Below are 19,954 nucleotides of genomic sequence, written 5' to 3' on the forward strand. Positions count from 1 at the left end.
TAAGCGTCAGGGCCTGGCCCCAAACCAGTCAGCTCTGCTTCAAGGCCAGAGCTCTTTCTACCCCCAGGTCTGTTCCCACATGGCAGCAAAGAGGACACAGGAGAACTAATGGGAGAAGTGGGGATCTTTATTAAGGTCTGGCAGATGTGGTGGAGGTGGAAGTGGAAACCCAGGCCTGGGCCTAGGAAAGGGCAGAAGAAAGGCAAAGGGTCCCTTGGAGCAGGAACCCATCCCTCTCTGCTTATACCCAGCACCACCCATCCCAGGTTCCTTTAACCTCCCCCTGCCTCTGGGAACACAGAGCACCAAGAACTGACAAACCGGGACCCTCCAGGGCCACAGCGTGGGGCAGAGTCCAGGCTTCTGTCTCCCTGCAGTGGGAGATCTGGGGAGCTCAGTGAACCTCCTCACCCTCCTGCCAGTATAAAGTTGGGAAGCACCTTCTCTGTCCCCCAGAACAGAACAAACTCTTGTTCTCTGTGGTTGGGGAAAAGGTGTGGGGGGCTTGGACCTAGGAAGAAGCTGAGCTGAATTCCTCCAGGGCCCAGGTGAAACCCCCAGGGGAGTTTCTGAGACTCTAGACTTGCCATTTCTCCACTTTTCCTTCCCAATGACTCCGGTGAGCAGCTCAGAGTCTGGGCTACGGCAACTGGTAGGACAGTGGGGATCTGCCCCAGAGACATCTGTGGGTTTCAGATGAAGGTTTCCCCAACACCAGATTCATTTATATGTACACAGGGCAGCACCCACCTGCGGCAGGGGGAACAGCCGCTGGGGGCTAGTAAGAGTAGCCACCCTTGGGGCCAAACGGCTGGGCAGGGCCAGCCAGCTCTGGGAGGTAGGCGGGGCTCTCGTCCAAGTGGGACAAAGGGACTGTGTCCTCCTCACTGACAGGCCGGTCAAACTCAGCCTTGAGAGCTGGACGTTGATTGTCCGGGAAGGCCAAAGAGAAGAGGGCCTCAGGCTCACACACAAACTTGTACACGTAACGCTCACCAGCCACCTATGGGGAGAGAGAAGGTCTGGTCAGCCTGGCTAGCCGCCCAGCCTTTGTATGGAGTAAGGTGGGGGAGTGGAGAATGCAGCCCTTCTACCAGTACAGGCAGATGCTTGGGGCATTTCTCTCCCATGCTGGTTCCCCTGAGAAGCTGACTCTCCCTTCACAGTTCTTACTCCTTTTTCATCTCAACTTCTCCATGCTTGGGCTTCTCAGTTACAGTGTTGCACTTTTTTGGGAGAGGAGAACCTTGGGATTCTCCACAATTTCTTGTCTCTCTGACTGATTCATTATCTGATCCTACAAAGTTGCTGAGAACTGCTCTGCTGACCCTCTCCCCAATCAGCTTCTCACAGCCACTGCCCCCCACCACCTTGTCCCTAGACCCACAGCCCCCACCTTCTGCATGATGCCTTTCTCATAATAGTATCGGAGCGAGCGGCTCAGCTTGTCGTAATTCATGGCTGGCCGGTTCTTCTGGATGCCCCAGAGCCTGGCGACCTGGGGACAAAACAGTTTTGGGGTAGAGATGCTACTTTGGCAGAGGAAAAAATGGGGTAAGGTCAGAAAGAGCACTTGAGATTCTTGGTGCAAAGTGCTAAGCTAGCCCTGCAACAAGGCATCAGCCCGCAAACTTAGGCTTGGCAAGAATTCAGGTTAGGTAAAGCAAGAATCATGGTGGAGGCATGTGCCACCATTTCCCAGGTTCTCCCACCTCCAGGCCGTAAACTTTGGAAAGGAGGGCTGGGGACATCCGAGAGGCCCACCTCCTCAGGCTCAATGAGCTTGAACTCCATTCCCCGGCCCGTCCAGGCAATGAAATGGGCATTTGTTGGGTCATCCAGCAGGGCCACCAGAAATTGCCACAGCTGCAGGGCACCCCGGCGCTGGTAGGGTGGCCCCTCTCGAAATGCACCGACCCCTTCCTGCTTGATGTCTCCTGGGGAACATGAAAATAGGAGGTGTTGGGTTTGTGTCTTTTGGTCCCCCAGGCAACCGCCTCCCACCCCAGGGATTTCTCGAAGGGGTCTCCCCAGGTACTTTTCTATGGGTCCCTCCCTCTTGCAACAATGAAACGTGATGTGACTCCTGCAGGGACACAGTGTGATAAGACCTTGACCCTCCCATGAACAGTCACTTCTCTGACCTTCAAATTTCTCAGGGACAACGCAGACATCATCTGGGAATGGTCGCAGAGGTTTCTCATAGCCATAGCCTTGTGGAGGAAGTTGGGGGTTGCTCAGATATGGGGGTTCACCGTGAGACCCCAGAGAGTCCAGAGGGACTCCTGGCCAGGGAGACCCTCCCCCATGGCAGCGCTCCCTCCCCCAACATGGAGGGCTTGGCAGGGGAAGGGGGGCTGCCTTACCCATGGCCCCGTCACCTGGAGAGGGCCCGGAGAAGCCCTCTGTATGGAGGTACATTGATGAGCACCCGGTGACATCTGTGGGGGAAGAAAGGGTGATGTGAGAGGTGGCTTGGGGTGGAGCTGGAGGGCAGGGGAGGAGGAAGTCCTATCCACATTCAAGAAGTTCTTCCTTCCAGCCTGCTTCCTGGTGACTGTTCTTTGCCCAGGTTGCCTGCCAACCACAAAATTGCAGGGAAAGTTCACCCAGAGGGAGTGTGATGCTGGAACCCCTCCTCAACTTGAGGGCTGGGGCTGAGGCCATGGAAGGCAGCAGCGGGGGCTGGGCAAGCTGTTCTGCAGGGCCCAAGCTACCAGGGAGCAGCTGTTTCCTGCGAGTTCAGGGGGAGGAGGGAGGGTGAGATGAACGTCCGGGGAAAGGGTTCGGTGTCCGCGCCTAAGACTCCCTCAGAATGGACAAAAATGTCCGGTCAGCAGGTCAGGTTCCCAGCCCTGTGCGCGCGCGCGCGCGTGTGTATGTGTGTGTGTGTGTGTGTGTGTGTGTGTGTGTGTGTGTGACAGAAACTGAGAGCGTGCGCCTGCATGCATCTGGGGAAGAGGCAGTGGGCACTGGGCCTTGTTTTTTCAGGTCTAACAGAGCACATTCCACTTCATTTCATTCCACTGCATAGGATACAAACCTCCCCACTCCACATCGGGGAGGTGGCTGTGTGAAGCCACCCGTTTAAGTTCCAACTCCTTCCCGCCCTCCCCCAACTCTACTCCCACCTATGAATAAGAAGATGGTGAAACATGACACCACCGGGAGGAGGCGGGAGGGTGGGCTCATTCATGCCTCCATTTTGTGAATGGAATTCCTGACTCCATTCAGGAGTAGCTGGGGGGAGGGGCAGGAGTTCAAGGGCATGTAACACAATCCCCTCCGGTCTACAGCCTTTGAAGGTCAGCGGCAACAGTGCCTCCCTCCTCCTCTCCCCAGCTCACTGCCAAGCCTGGCTCAAGCTTATGCCCTGGATTTGAGGACAGGAGCACCATCCGGTTCTCAGTTGGACAGCCTAGGGGGTTGTGGTTCATCCCCCTGCCCTTGAACGGTTGTGGGCACCACAAAAAGGGAAATTCTAAAGTTCTAGCTAGCTCTGGGCCTACTCTAATAAACTCAGATCTAGGGCTACTAACGTAACAAAAGCCTGGAGGAAAGAAGAAAAGGCAGGGTTTTCTGGACCCTTCCTGGGACTGGCCCTCCTTCGGCCCTTGGGGCTTTGAACTGTAGCTATTTATGAACATAGGTGAGTGCATCTCACTCCAGTCAACAGCCAGGTGGAATTAGAATTTAAGGAAGTCCCTACTTCCAGTGCCCAGCCTCTGGCCAGGGCATACATCAACCGGGAGGCTCAAACAGGATGTGTAAACCACATATTAATCTGTGCTCCTACCAGCCTGATCAACATGGTGAAACCCCGTCTCTACTAAAAATACAAAAATTAGCTGGGGGTGGTGATGGGCACCTGTAACCCCAGCTACTTGGGAGGCTGAGGCATGAGAATCGCTTGAACCCAGTGGCACTCCAGCCTGGGCGACAGAGCAAAACTCCGTCTCAAAACAAACAAACAGAGCAAGACTCCGTCTCAAAACAAACAGAGCAAGACTCCGTCTCAAAACAAACAAAACAAAACAAAACAACAACAAAACCCTGCCCTCAATAGCAACAAACCCTTGCTTTGAGAACTAGCAAGAACCATGAGCCTGGCTAGTTTCAAATTCATGTTTCTCTTCATTCAAATCCCTTTGTATTTTTAAGCCTCTGTGGGGGTAGGGACCAGACACATCCTATTGATCTTCGTATTTCCCAACTCTGCACACTCATGTTTCTGTCACAGTAGTTTGGTCTTAATAGGTAATTAAAACCTCAAACACCTGTTAAATAGAAATAAATGCCTTAACTTTCCTATTAAGTCACAAGCTACCTGAGGGCAGGATCTACATCCCCCTTTATTTTAGTTTTATTTTACTTTTTTATAAATAGACACGGGGTCTCACTTTGTTGCCTAAACTGGCCTTGAACTAATTCCTGGGCTCAAGCGATCCTCCCGACATGGCCTCCTAAAGTGCTGGGATTACAGATGACTCACCATGCCCTGGGGGGGCCCCCCTTATCTTTTAATCTGAATGTAGGTTTGCTCATTGAAAAGTAACAATTTGTCCGGGAGAGGTGGCTCATGCCTATAATCACAGCACTTTGGGAGGCCGAGGCAATGGATCACATGAAGTCAGGAGTTCGAGACCATCCTGGCCAACATGGCGAAACTCCATCTCTACTAAAAATACAAAAATTAGCCGGGCATGGTGGCTGGTGCCTGTAATCCCAGGTACTCGGGAGGCTGAGGCACGAGAATCGCTTGAACCTGGTAGGCGGAGGTTGCAGTGAGCAGAGATCGTGCCACTGCACTCTAGCCTGGGCCAGAGCAGGACCCTGTCTCAAAAAAAAAAAAAAAGAAAAAGAAAGAAAGAAAAAAAATAACAATTCTTTTGAAATTATGAAGAAAAAAAGTGGGTGGGTGGGTTGGATGTATGAAATGGTAAACAGCAATGTAAAAAAACTCGGGAGACATTGTGGGCTTAACTGAACTCTTCACTTGATCACATGCCAGCCTGCCCCACCCCAGTCTCTTACCTGAGTCGTAGGCGAAGTCCGTCTGTTCCTGTTTGATCACCACCCCCGCCCCTGGGTACCTGTGCCCGTTGACCCCACCCTGGTCCACGGCTGGCTGGCCCGCTTGTTCATACAGGGGATCGTGGTATTCTTGCTTAAAGCTCTGCTGGGGGTAGGGTGGGCAGGGCTCCGACAGCTGGTGTTGGTAGGGGGCTGGGAGGGGTTCCCGGCCCCCTCCCTGAGATGTGAAGGAGTGGCAAATGTCCAGGGGCTGCTGGAAGATGGAGCTGGATGTGGTTGGATGGAGAAGGAAGAGAAGAGAACTTTAAATTTATCCTTCCTCGAGCCTGTTACGCCTAGGCTTTTAGAGTGGGCTCTGGCATGGGGGGTAGGGGACTGGGGTGTCAGTATTTCTCCCTCTCTATTCCGCCGCCCCCCGCCTCTACCACCCCACAGCTCAAGTCTTTAGGGAGAACACTCAGGAATTGAAGAAAAAACACCTGGGCCCATGAGCAGTGGGTTTCCCTGTCTCCTTACCTATGTTCCCCGAGGTACCCATGGCCAGGGTGGGTCTGGGAGGTGCCAGAGGATCTCAGGAAATTCCGTTGCTCTGCCCGGGGAAAGGGCTGTAGGGGTGACTGTCCAAGGGCACCAGGGGCAGGGGACTTGATGGCGATTTGTCTGGGGGGGTCATAGGCACTGGAGTTGAGAAGGAGACAGAGGTGAGGGGGCAGAGAGGCTGGCAAGCGTCTTTGAACCCTTCATTCCTAGGAAAGCGAGGTCACAGGGATTATAGGAGAAGGAAGGACAGAGGGGGCTGAGAAGGGAACGGCAGGAGCCACAGACTCAGCCCTAGCCAATTCTTTTCTTTTTTCAGACAGTCTCCCTCTGTTGCCCAGGCTGGTCTTGAACCCCTTGGATTCATACAGGGGGGATTCGTTGCTCAGAGCAATGGTTTAGGTGGGACAGTGGGCCTCTCGGTGGAAACAGAATCTGCTCTGGACTCAGTATGTATTCCTGAGGCCCTCTGCTGCGTTTTCCGTCTGACTATTTAGAGGAAATCCTTAGCTGTATTGCTTCCTTACAGGAGCTAGAAAATCCTTTCTGTTGTCTAATTTGCATCTCAGCTGCTGCCTCTGCTCATGGGTGCCCCCTGCCTCCCTCCTCTGGAACGCTTCTCCTACCCTTCACCAGGTCCAGGCTGGGGCTCACCTGGAGTAAAGGCACTGCTCGCCATGGTGGTACGGGAGTGGCGGCTTCCTGCTGCAGGACAGGGCCGGGTCTGTGCGGGGACTCTGGGGCTCCTTCTTGATCCTGGTGGTGGGGCTGTGGAAAGCTACTGTAGGGGTGGAGGGGGCAGAGCAAGGCCACAGCCTGTCACACGAGAGGCAGGCAGGGCTTCTGATACCTTCTGAGCTTTAAGGACCAGCTGGGTGACTGGTACAGCCTCCTTCCCTCTCTGGGTATCGATTTTCTGAGATCCGCAGTGAGACAAGAACATTTTGGCTATTTACATTATGTCTAGTTTATACATCAGACTAGTGTCTGATTATTAACCAAATAAACCATCTAAAGTTCAAGATTTAGGCTGGGCACGGTAGCTCACACCTGTAATCCCAGCACTTTGGGAGGCAGGAGTCCAAGACCAGCCTGGCCAACATGGTGAAACCCCGTCTCTACTAAAAATACAAAAAAAAATTAGCCGGGCATGGTGGCAGATGCCTGTAGTCCCAGCTACTCAGGAGGCTGGGACAAGGGAATTGCTTGAACCCGGGAGGCGGAGATTGCAGTGAGCGAAGATCATGCCACTGCACTCCAGCCTGGGTGACAGAGCGAGACTCTGTCTCAAAAAGAAACAAAAAACAGAAATATTTAATGCAACCCCAGGCCCCAGAAAACACTTTCAAGGAGTGAGCACCTCCAACCTAGGGCCTGTAGTTTTCCTGAGTGCCCTGGAAAATTCCAAGGGAGTGACATGTTTTCTTATTTGAGGATATAAAGAATCTTTCTTGGCCGGGCGCAGTGGCTTACACCTGTAATCCCAGCACTTTGGGAGGCCAAGGCGGGCATATCACCTGAAGTCAGAAGTTCGAGACCAGCCTGACCAACATAGAGAAACCCCATCTCTACTAAAATACAAAAAAATTAGCCAGGCGTGGTGGCACATCCCTATAATCCCAGCTACTCGGGAAGCTGAGGCAGGAGAATCGCTTGAACCTGGGAGGCAGCGGTTGCAGTGAGCCAAGATCACACCATTGTACTCCAGCCTGAGCAACAAGAGTGAAACTCTGTCTCTAAATAAATAAATAAATAAATCTTTCTTTTTCTGGTTGAGGTTGGATATTGGCCCACTTGAATGTCAGCTAACATTATACACATGCTCCTACTTATCTGTGAAGAACATTGGCCTTTCCTGTGGCCCCTGCTGGGTTCCCAAACTCTGGCCACGAGGCTGAGCAGCAAAGAGTTGGTTCCAAGCCAGTGTGAGTGAGATTCAGTTTTAACCGCAGTCCAGTCAAATGCCGTTTGTAACCAACTATTCTCTGCTGTTTTTGACAGCAAAGTATCTGACATTAAAGCAGGGTTTCTTTGTTTTTTGGTTTTTGTTTTTTTTGAGATGGAGCCTCGCTCTGTCACCCAGGCTGGAGTGCAGTGGCTCAATCTTGCCTCACTGCATCCTCCGCCTCCCAGGTTCAAGCGATTCTCATGCCTCAGCCTCCTGAGTAGCTGGGATTACAGGTACATGCCACCATGCCTGGCTAATTTTTTTATTTTAGTAAAGACGGAATTTCATCATGTTGGCCAGGTTGGTCTCAAACTCCTGACCTCGTGATTCACGCACCTCAGCCTCCCAAAGTGCTGGGATTACAGGCGTAAGCCAGCACACCCAGCCTAAAGCAGGGTTTCTCAACAGTGGCACTACTGACATGTGGGCCAGATAGTGTTTTATTAATATATTGTAAGGAGCTGTCCTGAGCATCATAGGATGCTTTTAGCAGTATCCCTGGCCCCTCTATCCACTAGACACCAGTAGCACCCCACCCTCAATTGTGACAACCAAAAATGTCTACAGATATTACCAAATGTCTCTTGGGAGGCAAAATTGTCCCCAGTTTATGAAAGTAACTTAGAATACTAGAACTGGGGCCGGGCACAGTGGCTCACGCCTGTAATCCCAACACTTTGGGAGGCCGAGGTGGGCGGATCACAAGGTCAGGAGTTCAAGACCATCCTGGCCAACATGGTGAAACCCCATCTCTACTAAAAATACAAAAATTAGCTGGGTGTGGTGGTGCATGCCTGTAATCCCAGCTACTCTGGAGGCTGAGGCAGGAGAATGGCTTAAACCCGGGAGGCGGAGGTTGCAGTGAGCCGAGATTGTGCCACTGCACTCCAGCCTGGGTGACAGAGCAAGACTCTGTCTTGGGGGGAAAAACAAACAAACGAAACACTAGAACTTGACTCTGCTGAACTGGCCTGGGCCCCTCACTTCAGATATAAGGCAATGGAGAACCAGAAGGATAGTGTCTGCTCTAAGGTCACACAGGAAGAACATGGCAAGCCCCAGATTTCAACCAAGGTTTTCATTCCAGTTATTGCCTTGGTCTTTGAGATCAAACACCACTGTTTTTTAGGAGAGAACAAGCTGCTCTCCTGTGCTTCTCTATCCTATGACTCACTTCCTGCCATCCTCCACTCCCTATACCCTCTCCCCAGGGACCTCTACTCACGGTTTTCTGAATGGAAATCAGGAACAAACTGCTCATCACTGTCTGGTACCTGAGCTGCAGAGAGAGGTCAGAGGTGAGTTTGGGGCGGGGCCCTGGTTGTCCCCTGGGAGGCTCCATTATTGCAGCCCTGCAGATTAGCAACAGCCAAGAAAGGACCAACAGCCTTTAGACCAGGGGTGTCCACATTGTAAGAATTGTCTTTGGCCACACATAAAATACACAAATACACTAACACTAACGATAGCTGATGAACTTAAAAAAAAAATCACAAACAAATCTCAAACAAATCTCATAATGTTTTAAGAAATTTTACAAGGAATTTATGTTGGGCCTGGGCCGCATTCAAAGCTACCCTGGGCTGAAAGTGGCCCGCAGGCCCACGGGTTGGACAAGCTTGCTTGAGACTAAAGGCTGCTCCACCCTAGGTCCTAGTGTCCTCCACCTCTGGGCTCCACTAAGACCCAGGAGGGAAGACTGTTCTCAGAACCTGTCTGAGCAGATTCCAGTCTTTCTTTTTCTAGATGCTTTGTCTTTATTTCCTCCATTTTTCTGAAGTGAAATAGCCTCGCCCCTCAGAGTTTACAAAACTCCCTTAAAGCTCACAGCAGTCATGTCTAGGATGGGCAGGCATTACAAGCAGTGGGATCCTGTGGATTTAAAATCACATAGGAGGCGGCCGGGCGTGGTGGCTCACGCCTGTAATCTCAGCACTTTGAGAAGTCAAGGCGGGTGGATCACCTGAGGTCAGGAGTTCGAGACCAGCCTGGCCAACATGGCGAAACCCCATCTTTACTAAAAGTACAAAACTTAGCTGGTCGTGGTGGCGGGAGCCTATAATACCAGCTACTCAGGAGGCTGAGACAGAAGAATCGCTTGAACCTGGGAGGCAGAGGTTGCAGTGAGCTGAGATCGCACCACTGCACTCCAGCCTGGGCAACAAGAGTGAAACTCCATCTCAAAAGAAAAATAAAATTAAATAATAAATAAAATCACACGGTGGGTGGCTGGGCGCAGTGATTCATGCCTGTAATCCCAGCACTTTGGGAGGCTGAGGCGGGAGGATCACTTGAGGTCAGGAGTTTGAGACCAGCCTGGCCAACAAGGTGAAACTCCCATCTCTACTAAAAAATTAAAAAATTAGCCAGGTATGGTGGTGGGCGCCTGTAATCCCAGCTACTCGGAAGGCTGAGGCAGGAGAATTGCTTGAACCCAGGAGGCAGAGGTTGCAGTGAGCTGAGATCATGCCACTGCACTCCAGCCTGGGTGAGAAAGTGAGACTCTGTCCAAAAAAGTGAAAAATAAAGGCCAGGCATGGTGGCTAATGCCTGTAATCCCAGCACTTTGGGAGGCCGAGGTGGGCGGATCACGAGGTCAGGAGTTTGAGACCAACCTGACCAGCATGGTGAAATCCTGTCTCTACTAAAAATACAAAAATTAGGCCGGGCGCGGTGGCTCACGCCTGTAATCCCAGCACTTTGGGAGGCCGAGGCAGGCGGATCACCAGGTCAGGAGATCGAGACCATCCTGGCTAACAGAGTGAAACCCTGTCTCTACTAAAAATACAAAAAAAATTAGCCGGGTGTGGTGGCGGGTGCCTGTAGTCCCAGCTACTCCTGAGGCAGGAGTATGCCTGAGGCAGGAGAATGGCGTGAACCTGGGAGGCCGAGCTTGCAGTGAGCCAAGATCACGCCACTGCACTCCAGCCTGGGTGACAGAGCAAGACTCCATCTCAACAAAAAAAAAAAAAAAAAAAATTACCTGAACGTGGTGGCACGCCTGTAATCCCAGCTACTCCGGAGGCTGAGACAGGAGAGTAACTTGAGCCTGGGAGGTGGAGGTTGCAGTGAGCTGAGATTGCACCACTGCACTCCAGCCTGGCGACAGAGCAAGACTCCATCTCAAAAATAAATAAATAAAATAAAATAAAAATGGAGGATGACAGTGGGAGAGCAGGAGGCTTGTGACTGGGACCATTGCAGAAGGCAAAGGACACTGGCTGAGTACATAAGTGCCTCATCCCTTTAATGTGCAGCTAAGGAGGGGAGGGATTCCCAAGGTTGGCGATCTGAAGAGCTCTCCCAGGATGCCAGGATGGGTGGAGCTGGGTTGGGGAATAGGCAGGAAAACTGAAATACAGCAGCAGCTCATCCATGGCTTCTAACCTGAACATCAAACTCAGATTTCTAGTTCTTATTCTGGCCTCCCCAGAGGGCGGCTTCTCAGGTGGTTACACAGCTAAGTATCTCCCTTGATCCCAGAGTCTTGGCCCACTTTTGCCCCTCTCTCAAAAATAAATGGATCACAGCAGGAAGTGTAGACACCAAGAAGAACTTCCTGATATTATTCCAGGAAGACAGTGGTTCTAGGGTGATGCGGTGGAACCTGTAGCCCGAGAAGGCTGGGCTCTCCTTCCCTGAAGACTGCTCTCAGATTGGACAACGGGGAAACTGATTGATAAAATGCCCAGAGAGGTCATAATGGCTGGTGAGGGGTATGAGATGGCTAGAAAAAACCTCCACACCCCCGGCCTATACAAATACATATCCCATCTCTTTTGCTTCTCTCTAGGCTAAGGCTCCATCCTTTCTTACTTGGATTTCACCCACAGCCTCTTACAGGATACCCTACTTTTATTCTTACCTCCTATAGTCCCTTGCTTTCCACCTAGCTGTCACAGTGATCTTTTTACACCAGAAATCGAATCATTTCTCTCTGTTATTTAAAGCATGAAATCCAAACGCTTGCCCTTGGCCTCCAAGGCTCTGCATGACTTGGCCTTGCCTACCTCTCTGACCTGCCTCTCCTTGCCTGTGAATCTGCGGCACTCCGGTCTCCTTTCTAGCCCTCAAACCTGCTGAGCTTATTCCTTCTTCCCCAGATGCTTTCTTGCCTTTTTCTTTTTTTCCTTGCCATCAGAGTCTCAGCTCACTTTGACATCTCTGGAGAGGCCTTCTCTGACCACCCCTAAACCAAAGTGGTTCCTCCTGGCTCTTTATTGCATCTCTGTTTTGTTTTCTCCCTGGCACATATTGCCACCTGAACATATTAATTTATGTTTACCTGTTTGTTATCTATCTATCTCCTCCACCAGGAAGTTAAGCTCTGTGAGGGCAAGAGCTTTATCTTTCTTGTCATCTGATGCCCCAGCACCCAGCACAGGGTTAGAGTAGACACTCAGTGCTGTTATTTCTTGACTACATGAATAAACATGCAATAATCGTTTGTCCTCAGGCTGGCAGGAGTCAGCACTGTGGGCCTGAGGGCATGCACTGAAGAGATCCTGACCATCCTAGCCCTTCCCTGCAGGCTCCCCCTCTCCACACACAAGGCAACACTAGAGGCAGGTCCTCTCCAGGAAAGCACATTTCACAGGGGATACTTTAGGTTGTGATATGTTGCTTGGGGAGAATACTCTTCAACAATTTGCTTTAAATATCAGAGGTGCCAAGTGTTTATAAACATAGGCTTATGTTAATAGATAGTTGATTTCTTGATAGAAGCATTAGGGAGAGGGAGTTTAAGAATCAGGAACCCACCAGCAGCTAAACGAGAACTTAGGACAAGTCAACATAATAATACTTTGGTCTGAAGTGACCAAAGAAATCAATGAGACATGAAATCCGCTGGCAAGAACAAACAGAAACACACAGCCAGCACACATCTTTTCAGGAGCACAAACACGGCAAAAAGATAACCATTCCCAAACTGGCCTGATTCAAGAGTCACCAGGACATTGTTAAAAACATGATTACAGCCAGGTGTGGTGGCTCACGCCTGTAATCCCAGCACTTTAGGAGGCTAAGCCGGCAGACAGTCTGAGGTCTGGAGTTCTACACCAGCCTGGCCAATGTGGCGAAACCCCATCTCTACTAAAAATACAAAAATTAGCCCAGCAAGGTGGCGGGCGCCTGTAATCCCAGCTACTCTGGAGGCTGAGACAGGAGAATCGCTTGAACCCGGGAGGTGGAGGTTGCAGCGAGCCGCGATCGCACCAATGCACTCCAGCCTGGGTAACAGAGTGAGACCCTGTCTCAAATAATAGTAATAATAATAATAAAATAAAAACACGATTCCCAGTCCCCTCCTCCAGAGAATCCCATTCCATAGGACTGGGGTGGGGCCCAGGCATCTGCATTTTAAAATCTATTATAAGGAAGTCTCCTCTGTCACTCAGGCTTGAGTGCAGTGGCACAATCAGAGCTCACTGCAGCCTCGAACTCCTGGGCTCAGGTACTCCTTTCACTTCAGCCACCACAACCTTAAAAACAGGCACATTTGGATAGAGGGTAAGAGGCCAAATCTGTCCACCTGCCCAGGGATGCAAAGCCAGGCTCATCCCTGCTGTGCCCTCTGGTCCATTCAGAGGCAACATCCCCCAAGGTGGCAGGAAGCCGGGGTGATGGGAGCAGAGTGACCAACATTTCCCTCCCTCCTACTAGGCAAGAAGGGTCCCAAGGGAAAGGGTGGTGCAGAACTCAGGGGTGGCTGACGCACTCCGGCCCCACCCCTGGGGCCTCATTAACTGCTACTTTCCATTGAGGTAATGGGCTGGGGGTATCTCCTGCTGGCGTCACTGGTGCTGGAGAGCAGAGAACCCTCAGCATCATCTTACCTTTCTTCCTGCCTCGGGCCTGACAGTTTAACCAGGGACCTGTCCAGCCCAGCAGTCCAGGAGGCTTCCTCCAGCACACAGACCACCCCCCAAAAGAGGTGGCGCCATCCTCTTCCCAGAGCCAGGAGAAATCTGTCCTAGCTCAGCCCCTCCCCCAAACACTGGCCTTCTCCCAAAGGGGTAGGCCAGGGCCCTCAGTCATCCAGAGACTGTCAACAGGATAGAAATAGGAACACTGAGCCTCCCGTTCCTGGAAAGCAGGAGAATTTTTAATTACCATGTTTGGTCTTAAGTGTACACCACTCTCTTTATTTATTTGTTAACTTGGCTGAGTCTTGGCTGCCAAGCCAGTGTGCCAGGGTCTGTCCCCAGCTCCATCCCGGTACTAAGATGGAGTTTATCTTTCTGGGGAAGAGGCAGATGATTAAGGAGGGGGTGGGAAAAGTGCCAAGACAGCATAATGCCCAGAGAGAGAGAAAGAATTTTAGGGACTCTCCTTTCGAAAAGGGGGGTCAGTAAAAAAAAAGGAGGGGCTTGGAGGTCTCCCAAGCTGGATTCTGGAAGAATTGAGAAGTTAAAACAGAGACACACTGAAGCCCACCATAGGTTAGCCACCCACACTATATATGCTCGGTCACCCTCTTCCCAGGATCCAGTCATAGGGTGAAGGGGGTAGAGGCGTTCTCCAGAGCTTCTGCTCCATTGTGTCACCGCTGTCCCTTACCCTGCCCCCATCCTGGCAGCCTCTGTACTGGAAGGAACCAGTTCACTAGTTGTGGAGGGGACATATTTGTCCCCAGGAGTCTTCAGGAAGGGGAAGAGACAGAAAGATGGAGAAGAAGGCATTGTATCTGGGAAAGATTAGGGAGGGGATTAACCTCATCCCTCCCCACAGACATGCCGAGGCACCAGTGTACATGCACTCCGACACATATTCAGGGACGCACACACCCTAATTCCTTTTACTTCACTCTTGCGGCAGCACGACAGCACGACAGCACAGGGTGAAATGTGCCCTCCCACACATGGGGTCTTTTTTTGAACCTACAAATATGATTGGGACAGCCAAAGGGCAAAGGGACTGGAGCCCTTGGAGGAGGGTTGGGGAGCAGTGATTCCTGTGAAAAGGGGAGCGCAGATCGATCCCTTCGAGAATCTGATAAAATCTATGGGTCATTCTCTTCCTAAAAAAATCCATACACCTTTATGTATGGTGCACTTCCAGCAATTTTACACACAGTATCAGAGGGATCAAGGATCCCAGCAACCTATCCATAGGGCTTCTGGGAATCCACAGACCCCAGCCTCACACAAAGGGGTCATGGCCTAGAGTCAATGGCCCTTACTACCAAATAGACAACAAAGTCATTTTCCCCAAGGGTTCAGGGCTCCTGACAAGCCTGGAAAGGAACCTTCGACAAGAAACCAGCATATCTTTTACCATAGCCAGACACATATTGGGCTCAGCCTGCGTGAGCCTGGTTCTCCCTGTAGCAGCCTGATTCTTTCCCCAACATCTCAACAGATCCCAGACACCCCCAAATCAGACACGCCCTCCTAGCCTCACATCATTCCCCCCTGTGTACAAAAACCCAACCCCAAGGATATGTGAGCTGCCTCCATAAAGCCGCAGTCACACTCACCCTTCAACGCCCAGACATAGGACACCGAACCTGCAACCACATCGGAATCTCCCTGTATCTGCCCGGCTCCAACCTGTGCCTTCTCCAAATGCTAAGTCTTCGCAGACCCACCCACACTACCCTTGCTGCTTCTCTCCAAATTGGGGCTTTGGAAAAAATCAAACTGAGAGAGGGAGGTTGGGCTCTGGTCCCCATTCCTCCTAATGCGTCCCACCACTGGCAAGTTTCCAAAGAAGCTAGTCCCTCCCTGCCACCCCAAAGCTCCCCATGGGTTGCCGGGGTCACTGACCTGGTGGGAAGAGACAGGAGAGGAGGCTGGGGTGGTGTTGGGATGGTGCAGGGGGACAGGGCCCCGGGAGCTGCATCTGTCTCCGCAGAGAAAGTGAGAAGGAGCGATCGGCCTCCGCATCCCCCCCTCAGGCCTGGCCATCCATCGCCAGCTGGGAACCTGAGCTGCTCCCTCAGAAGGAAGGAGAGGGAACCAAGGAGATCCCAGCGCCCACCCCCCTCACCTCCGCCTTGCAATCCCCACCCCCACCTCCCCACCCACTGGATTTAAATGTACAGGGCAGCAGCATGTAACTAACACACACACACACACACACACACACACACACACACACACACACTCTCTCTCTCTCTCTCTCTCTCTCTCTGTCTCTCTCTCTCACACACACACACTTGCTGTCACACTGACACTGACACAGACAGACATTCGTACCCTCTCCAGACCCCTGGCCAAGGGGTGGGACTTCCAAGGTAGAGAGATGAGAGCATTTTCCTCCCCCTCCCATCTCAAACCCAGGCACAGATGGTCCAGCTGCTGCCAAAATGCCAACCTCGGCCCACCCCTAGTTCACAGCCCTAGGAGCTGCCCACTGTGGGGACTCTCAGCTGACAGGCAAGGAATGAAGCCCGGTGAGCCAGAGAGAAATCAGGCGCTGGGAAAGGAAGTCTTTGAGAGCCCATGGAAACTGACACCTCTGCGTTCTTCACCTCTAGCCCAGCTCCGGAACCTCAGGAGGTGGATGGGGAGACAGGACAAAGCTCCGCCTGTAAATTGGAGCTGGGCATGCAGGACTTGCAGGGTCGGGGATGATGCACACGATACCCTCAGAACCTCCAGATCCCTCCAGCACTCACACTGCCGTTCAGCCATTAATTCCACAAAATGTCTTGAGTGCTTGCTCTATGCTAAACAGTCATTCTGTCAACATATATATTTTTAGAATATCGTAGTAGGCAAGACAGACCTAGTCTCACTCCAAGGATCTAGTCAGGGGTCATTTTCTTTTTACTCCAAGCTTCTATGGAGAGTTCCAGGATAGTTGGATTTGAGCTTTAAAAAAATTAGATACCCAGGGTGGAGGGATGAGGAGATCCTAAGGAAAATACCTCCAAAAGACCTCAAAAAAGGAGTTCCTAGTGTTTTGGCTTCTTCATTTTCATAGCATTAAAATAAACCCTAAGATGGGGGTAGTTAACCCTTCCCTCTCAGAGACTGGCTAAACCACCATTTTCCCTCCCACCTGCAGCCCCACCAGCGACACTCTCAGGCCCCACCAAAACGCACTGAAGAATCCAACCAGGAAACCTCCTGAACACACCACTTCCCCATCAGGCCCAGCCACGGACCCCACCCCAGCCAGCTCACAGCTAACTCCCCAGCACACAGGAAGGGGGAAATTTGCCTGGAGGCAGAGGTATTCAAGCGGGATGGAGGAGGGAGGAACACTTGCTATTAGAATTACAATCAAGGCTATTTGGGGAGGGAGCCCTGGGCTCTCTGTGCCAAAGGACTGCAGAAAAGAATTATTTAAACTTTTGTTGTTCTTTTGGCTTGGACAGTAAATTGTTTGGTGCTGGGGGTCGGGAAGAAGAGAAATCCAGGGGATAAGAATCAATGCTTGGGCAACTCCGGAGGATAGGTGACAAATTAATTGCTCCCCCCCCCACCAACAACACCCCAACACGCACCTTGGCCTGGCAGCTTCTGCAAAACAAACTTTGCAAATGAAAATTTCAACCAGGAAAATGGGCCTGGGGCCAAGTTCCATTCAAATAAGCAAATACCCCACACAATGGTCTGATTCATCCTCAAGCCTAGTTACACAAGCCTGGCTCAGGGTAGAGAAAATAAATATCAATATAAGTGTCCACGCTGGGCGCTGGGGTGAGTAGAGTGGCAAGGGACCTGGGGAGAGGGCCTTGGAGAACTCCTTGAGGCAGGGAAGGGAGAGGAGAAGTGTAGGGCTTAGGGTGGAATACCAGGGGCTACGGAGTGTCCCCCTGTCCAGCCTCCCAAAATAGAAAATGTCACAAAACTACTCACCTTCAGCGAGCCACGTCTCCTGGAAGTGACTTAGATCCTGGAAGAGATCTGAGGGGTAAATAGTGGAATTGGAGGTGAGATGGAGGGGATGGTAAGAAACAAGGGGCCCTAGCAAGCCCCGATGACTCCCCTGCCTTGGGAGTAGGGACCGAGAAGAATGACCAGAATCCCTTGGAGGCGAGTTTTTTGGGGAAACAGGCGGGGGTTCCAGAATCGGCCGTGTGTGTGTGTGTGTGTGTGTGTGTGTGTGTGTGTGGCGGAGGAGGGTCGCGGTTTGTCTCTCTTGCTCTTTACCTTCAGAGTCGAGGGGCGGCAGGGAGCCCGGGTCCATGAGCTTCCCCTGCGGGACGATCAGCGCTTCGCGCAAGCTCCCATTTCCGGGCGATTTCTGCGAGAAGCGGGGAGAATGCCCCGAGTCACCCTGAGGCGCTTAGTCTGGGGGACGAGGTTGGGGTCCTCGGGTGACTCAGGGGCGGGGCAGCCCAGGACTCCGCTGGGACTGCGGGGAGGGGGGCTGTGGTGAGAGTAGGGGCTGGGTGCGGGGCGGGGCGGGCGTGGAGGCCGGCGCGGCGCTCACGCTGCTGAAGGTGTAGGGCACTTGCTGGTCCAAGTATCCGGCTTTCATCCTCCGCTCCATCCGGCCGCTCCCTCCGGCCGCACGGCCGGGGCCCCAAGCGGGGGCCGAGACCTGGTGGGGGAGGGGGCTGCGTTCGCACACCATCCAAGGAGGGCTGCGATGGGGGCGGGGAGGGGTGGCGGGAGGGGGCAGTCCCAAGGCTCTGGGTCCGACGGCGAAACTTCTCCGACTCACTGGGGCGATGGGGAGGTTTCCGCCTGCCAGGCGGAGCGCCACCACCACTCCCCTCCCGCCAAAGGCCAAAGGAGGTCCCACCTGCTCCCAGGAGCCGGGCTCGCCGTTTCTGCTTTCTGCAGCCCTGCTTTACCCGGGCTCGATTACATAAGACGTGTGTGTGTGTGTGTGTGTGTGTGTGTGTGTGTGTGTGTGTGTGTGTGTGTGTGTGTGTGTGTGTGTGTGTGTGTGTGTGTGTGTGTGTGTGTGTGTGTGTGTGTGTGTGTGTGTGTGTGTGTGTACGCACGCGCGCGCGCGGAGGAGCAGGCGAGGCGCACACCATCATCGCATGCCCACAACTCCCGCGCCCCCTCCAACCCTGAATCCCAGCGCCTCCCACCCCCGCCCTGGAATCTGCGGAGGCGGGTGGTGAGAGTGAGTGTGGTGTGCGTTGGACGCGAAGCGGAGAATCACAGACAATCTCCCTCCCTTTCCCTCCTGCAGCCTCACCTGAGGCCGGGGCGTCTGGGCTGGAGCCGCGGGGGGTCCCGAGCATGCCCTGGGGCCCGCACCGAGGGCCGCGGGGCTAGGCCGGAGTAAGGCGGCCCTGGCCCCGGGTCCCCAGCGCACCGACTTGTTTTTCGGGCGCCGCAGACAGTTGTGAGCCCGGGGGAGCAGCTGATTGGTGCATTTCCTTCGCTCGGCCTCGGGTCTCCACCTCCCCCCCGCCACACCGCCCCCCGTTTCCCTTTGTTTCATTGACTTTTGTGAATGGAACCCCAGGGCTGGGCACGCCCGCCAATCCGGAGAGTCGTCCGGCCCGGCCGGGGGGCGGAGTTTCCCAGCCGCGGGGGCCAATCAGAATGTAGGGGTTGGCTCCCGGCTTCATTCAGTTCTCCGGCTCCCATTCATAAAAAAATAAAACTCGCGGCCGGAGTTCATTCATAAAGAACCGAGAGAAAAAGAGAGAAGCCGAGGACCCCGCGGCTTCTCCACCGTCTCGCCACGGTCTTGGGTCTGATGCGCCGCGTGCTCCTCCGGCTGGCGTCTGCACACGTCTCTGCATCTGCGTGTACGTGGGAGTATGAACATGTCTGTGTGCGCCCAGGAGGGAGGTGACCGGGCTTGTGTGCCCAGAGGAACAATAATAACTAGCATTTATGAAGCGCTCCGCTTCCACGTGCTCATTTCGTTTCCATAACCCGGCGAAATGGATCGTTTGTATCTTACAGATATATTAAAAATGAAACTCAGAGAGGGATGGTAACTCGCCTGAGATCACTCAGCTAGTCAGCACCTCTGGGGTTTACAGCCTCAAATCCCTCACACTGTCCTGTACACCTCTCTGAAGCCATGATTAAATGAGTTAAGCTATGTGACAACTGATACACAGTAGGTGATCAATAAATGCAAACTGGCACAGAATCCAGGCTTTTCCTCAAGGGTCTGTTCTCTGCAGAGCTGTTTTGTGACCCACTTTCTACTGATTGCAGCAGAAACCAAAAGCCCCACGGTAGATGAGTTCTGAAAGTGTAGCTCCCTCTCAGCCATCTTCCCTCTAATCTGAGAGCCAGCAAAAGGAGAAAAGCCCCAAAGGATCTGATGATCTGGAGGCAGGATGGGTTTCAGTTTTAGCTAAGAAGCTGGTCATAGTCTCTATCATCTCATCCATTCACCACTTCTTTCAATAAACATTTATCATGTCAGATACAGTGATGGGTTCCAGGCAAGCAGCTATGTCCAAGACAGACATCTGACAGGAGCTGGGGTGCTTGGGCTGTGGCCATGGGGGCACAAAGGACATGAACCCTCAAAGGCCTTTTTGCTGAGACA

At 52.6% G+C, this 19,954-nt stretch overlaps 1 protein-coding gene and 1 long non-coding RNA gene across 10 annotated transcripts; one reads left to right on the top strand and one right to left on the bottom strand.

Moving 5' to 3' along the window:
• Nucleotides 1-106: 106 nt before the first annotated feature.
• ETV4 (ETS variant transcription factor 4) lies at nucleotides 107-18,896 on the bottom strand. Of its 9 annotated transcripts, none has more exons than XM_054535678.2 (14): nucleotides 18,632-18,775; nucleotides 17,909-18,019; nucleotides 17,626-17,719; nucleotides 17,332-17,379; nucleotides 10,503-10,568; nucleotides 8,745-8,798; nucleotides 6,226-6,352; nucleotides 5,551-5,712; nucleotides 5,035-5,300; nucleotides 2,382-2,441; nucleotides 2,145-2,213; nucleotides 1,765-1,937; nucleotides 1,397-1,498; nucleotides 107-1,003 (listed from the first exon to the last, which is right to left on the bottom strand). In XM_054535678.2, the coding sequence occupies exons 2-14, from the start codon at nucleotides 17,966-17,968 to the stop codon at nucleotides 779-781; spliced, it is 1,506 nt and encodes a 501-aa protein (XP_054391653.1). In that variant the 5' UTR covers nucleotides 17,969-18,019; nucleotides 18,632-18,775; the 3' UTR covers nucleotides 107-778. The 9 variants fall into 9 exon arrangements, with proteins under 9 accessions (XP_054391653.1, XP_054391658.1, XP_054391652.1 ...); XM_054535683.2 differs by having other exon boundaries at nucleotides 2,367-2,441; XM_054535677.2 differs by lacking the exon at nucleotides 18,632-18,775 and adding an exon at nucleotides 18,224-18,365 and having other exon boundaries at nucleotides 2,367-2,441.
• LOC134760494 (uncharacterized) lies at nucleotides 8,319-16,808 on the top strand. The gene is made up of 2 exons (XR_010137997.1): nucleotides 8,319-8,817; nucleotides 16,535-16,808. It is a non-coding gene; the product is annotated as an uncharacterized LOC134760494 (long non-coding RNA).
• Nucleotides 18,897-19,954: the final 1,058 nt, after the last annotated feature.

Source organism: Pongo abelii, chromosome 19 (genome assembly GCF_028885655.2).
Source record: "Pongo abelii isolate AG06213 chromosome 19, NHGRI_mPonAbe1-v2.0_pri, whole genome shotgun sequence".
In the NCBI taxonomy this organism is placed as follows: Eukaryota; Metazoa; Chordata; class Mammalia; order Primates; family Hominidae; genus Pongo; species Pongo abelii.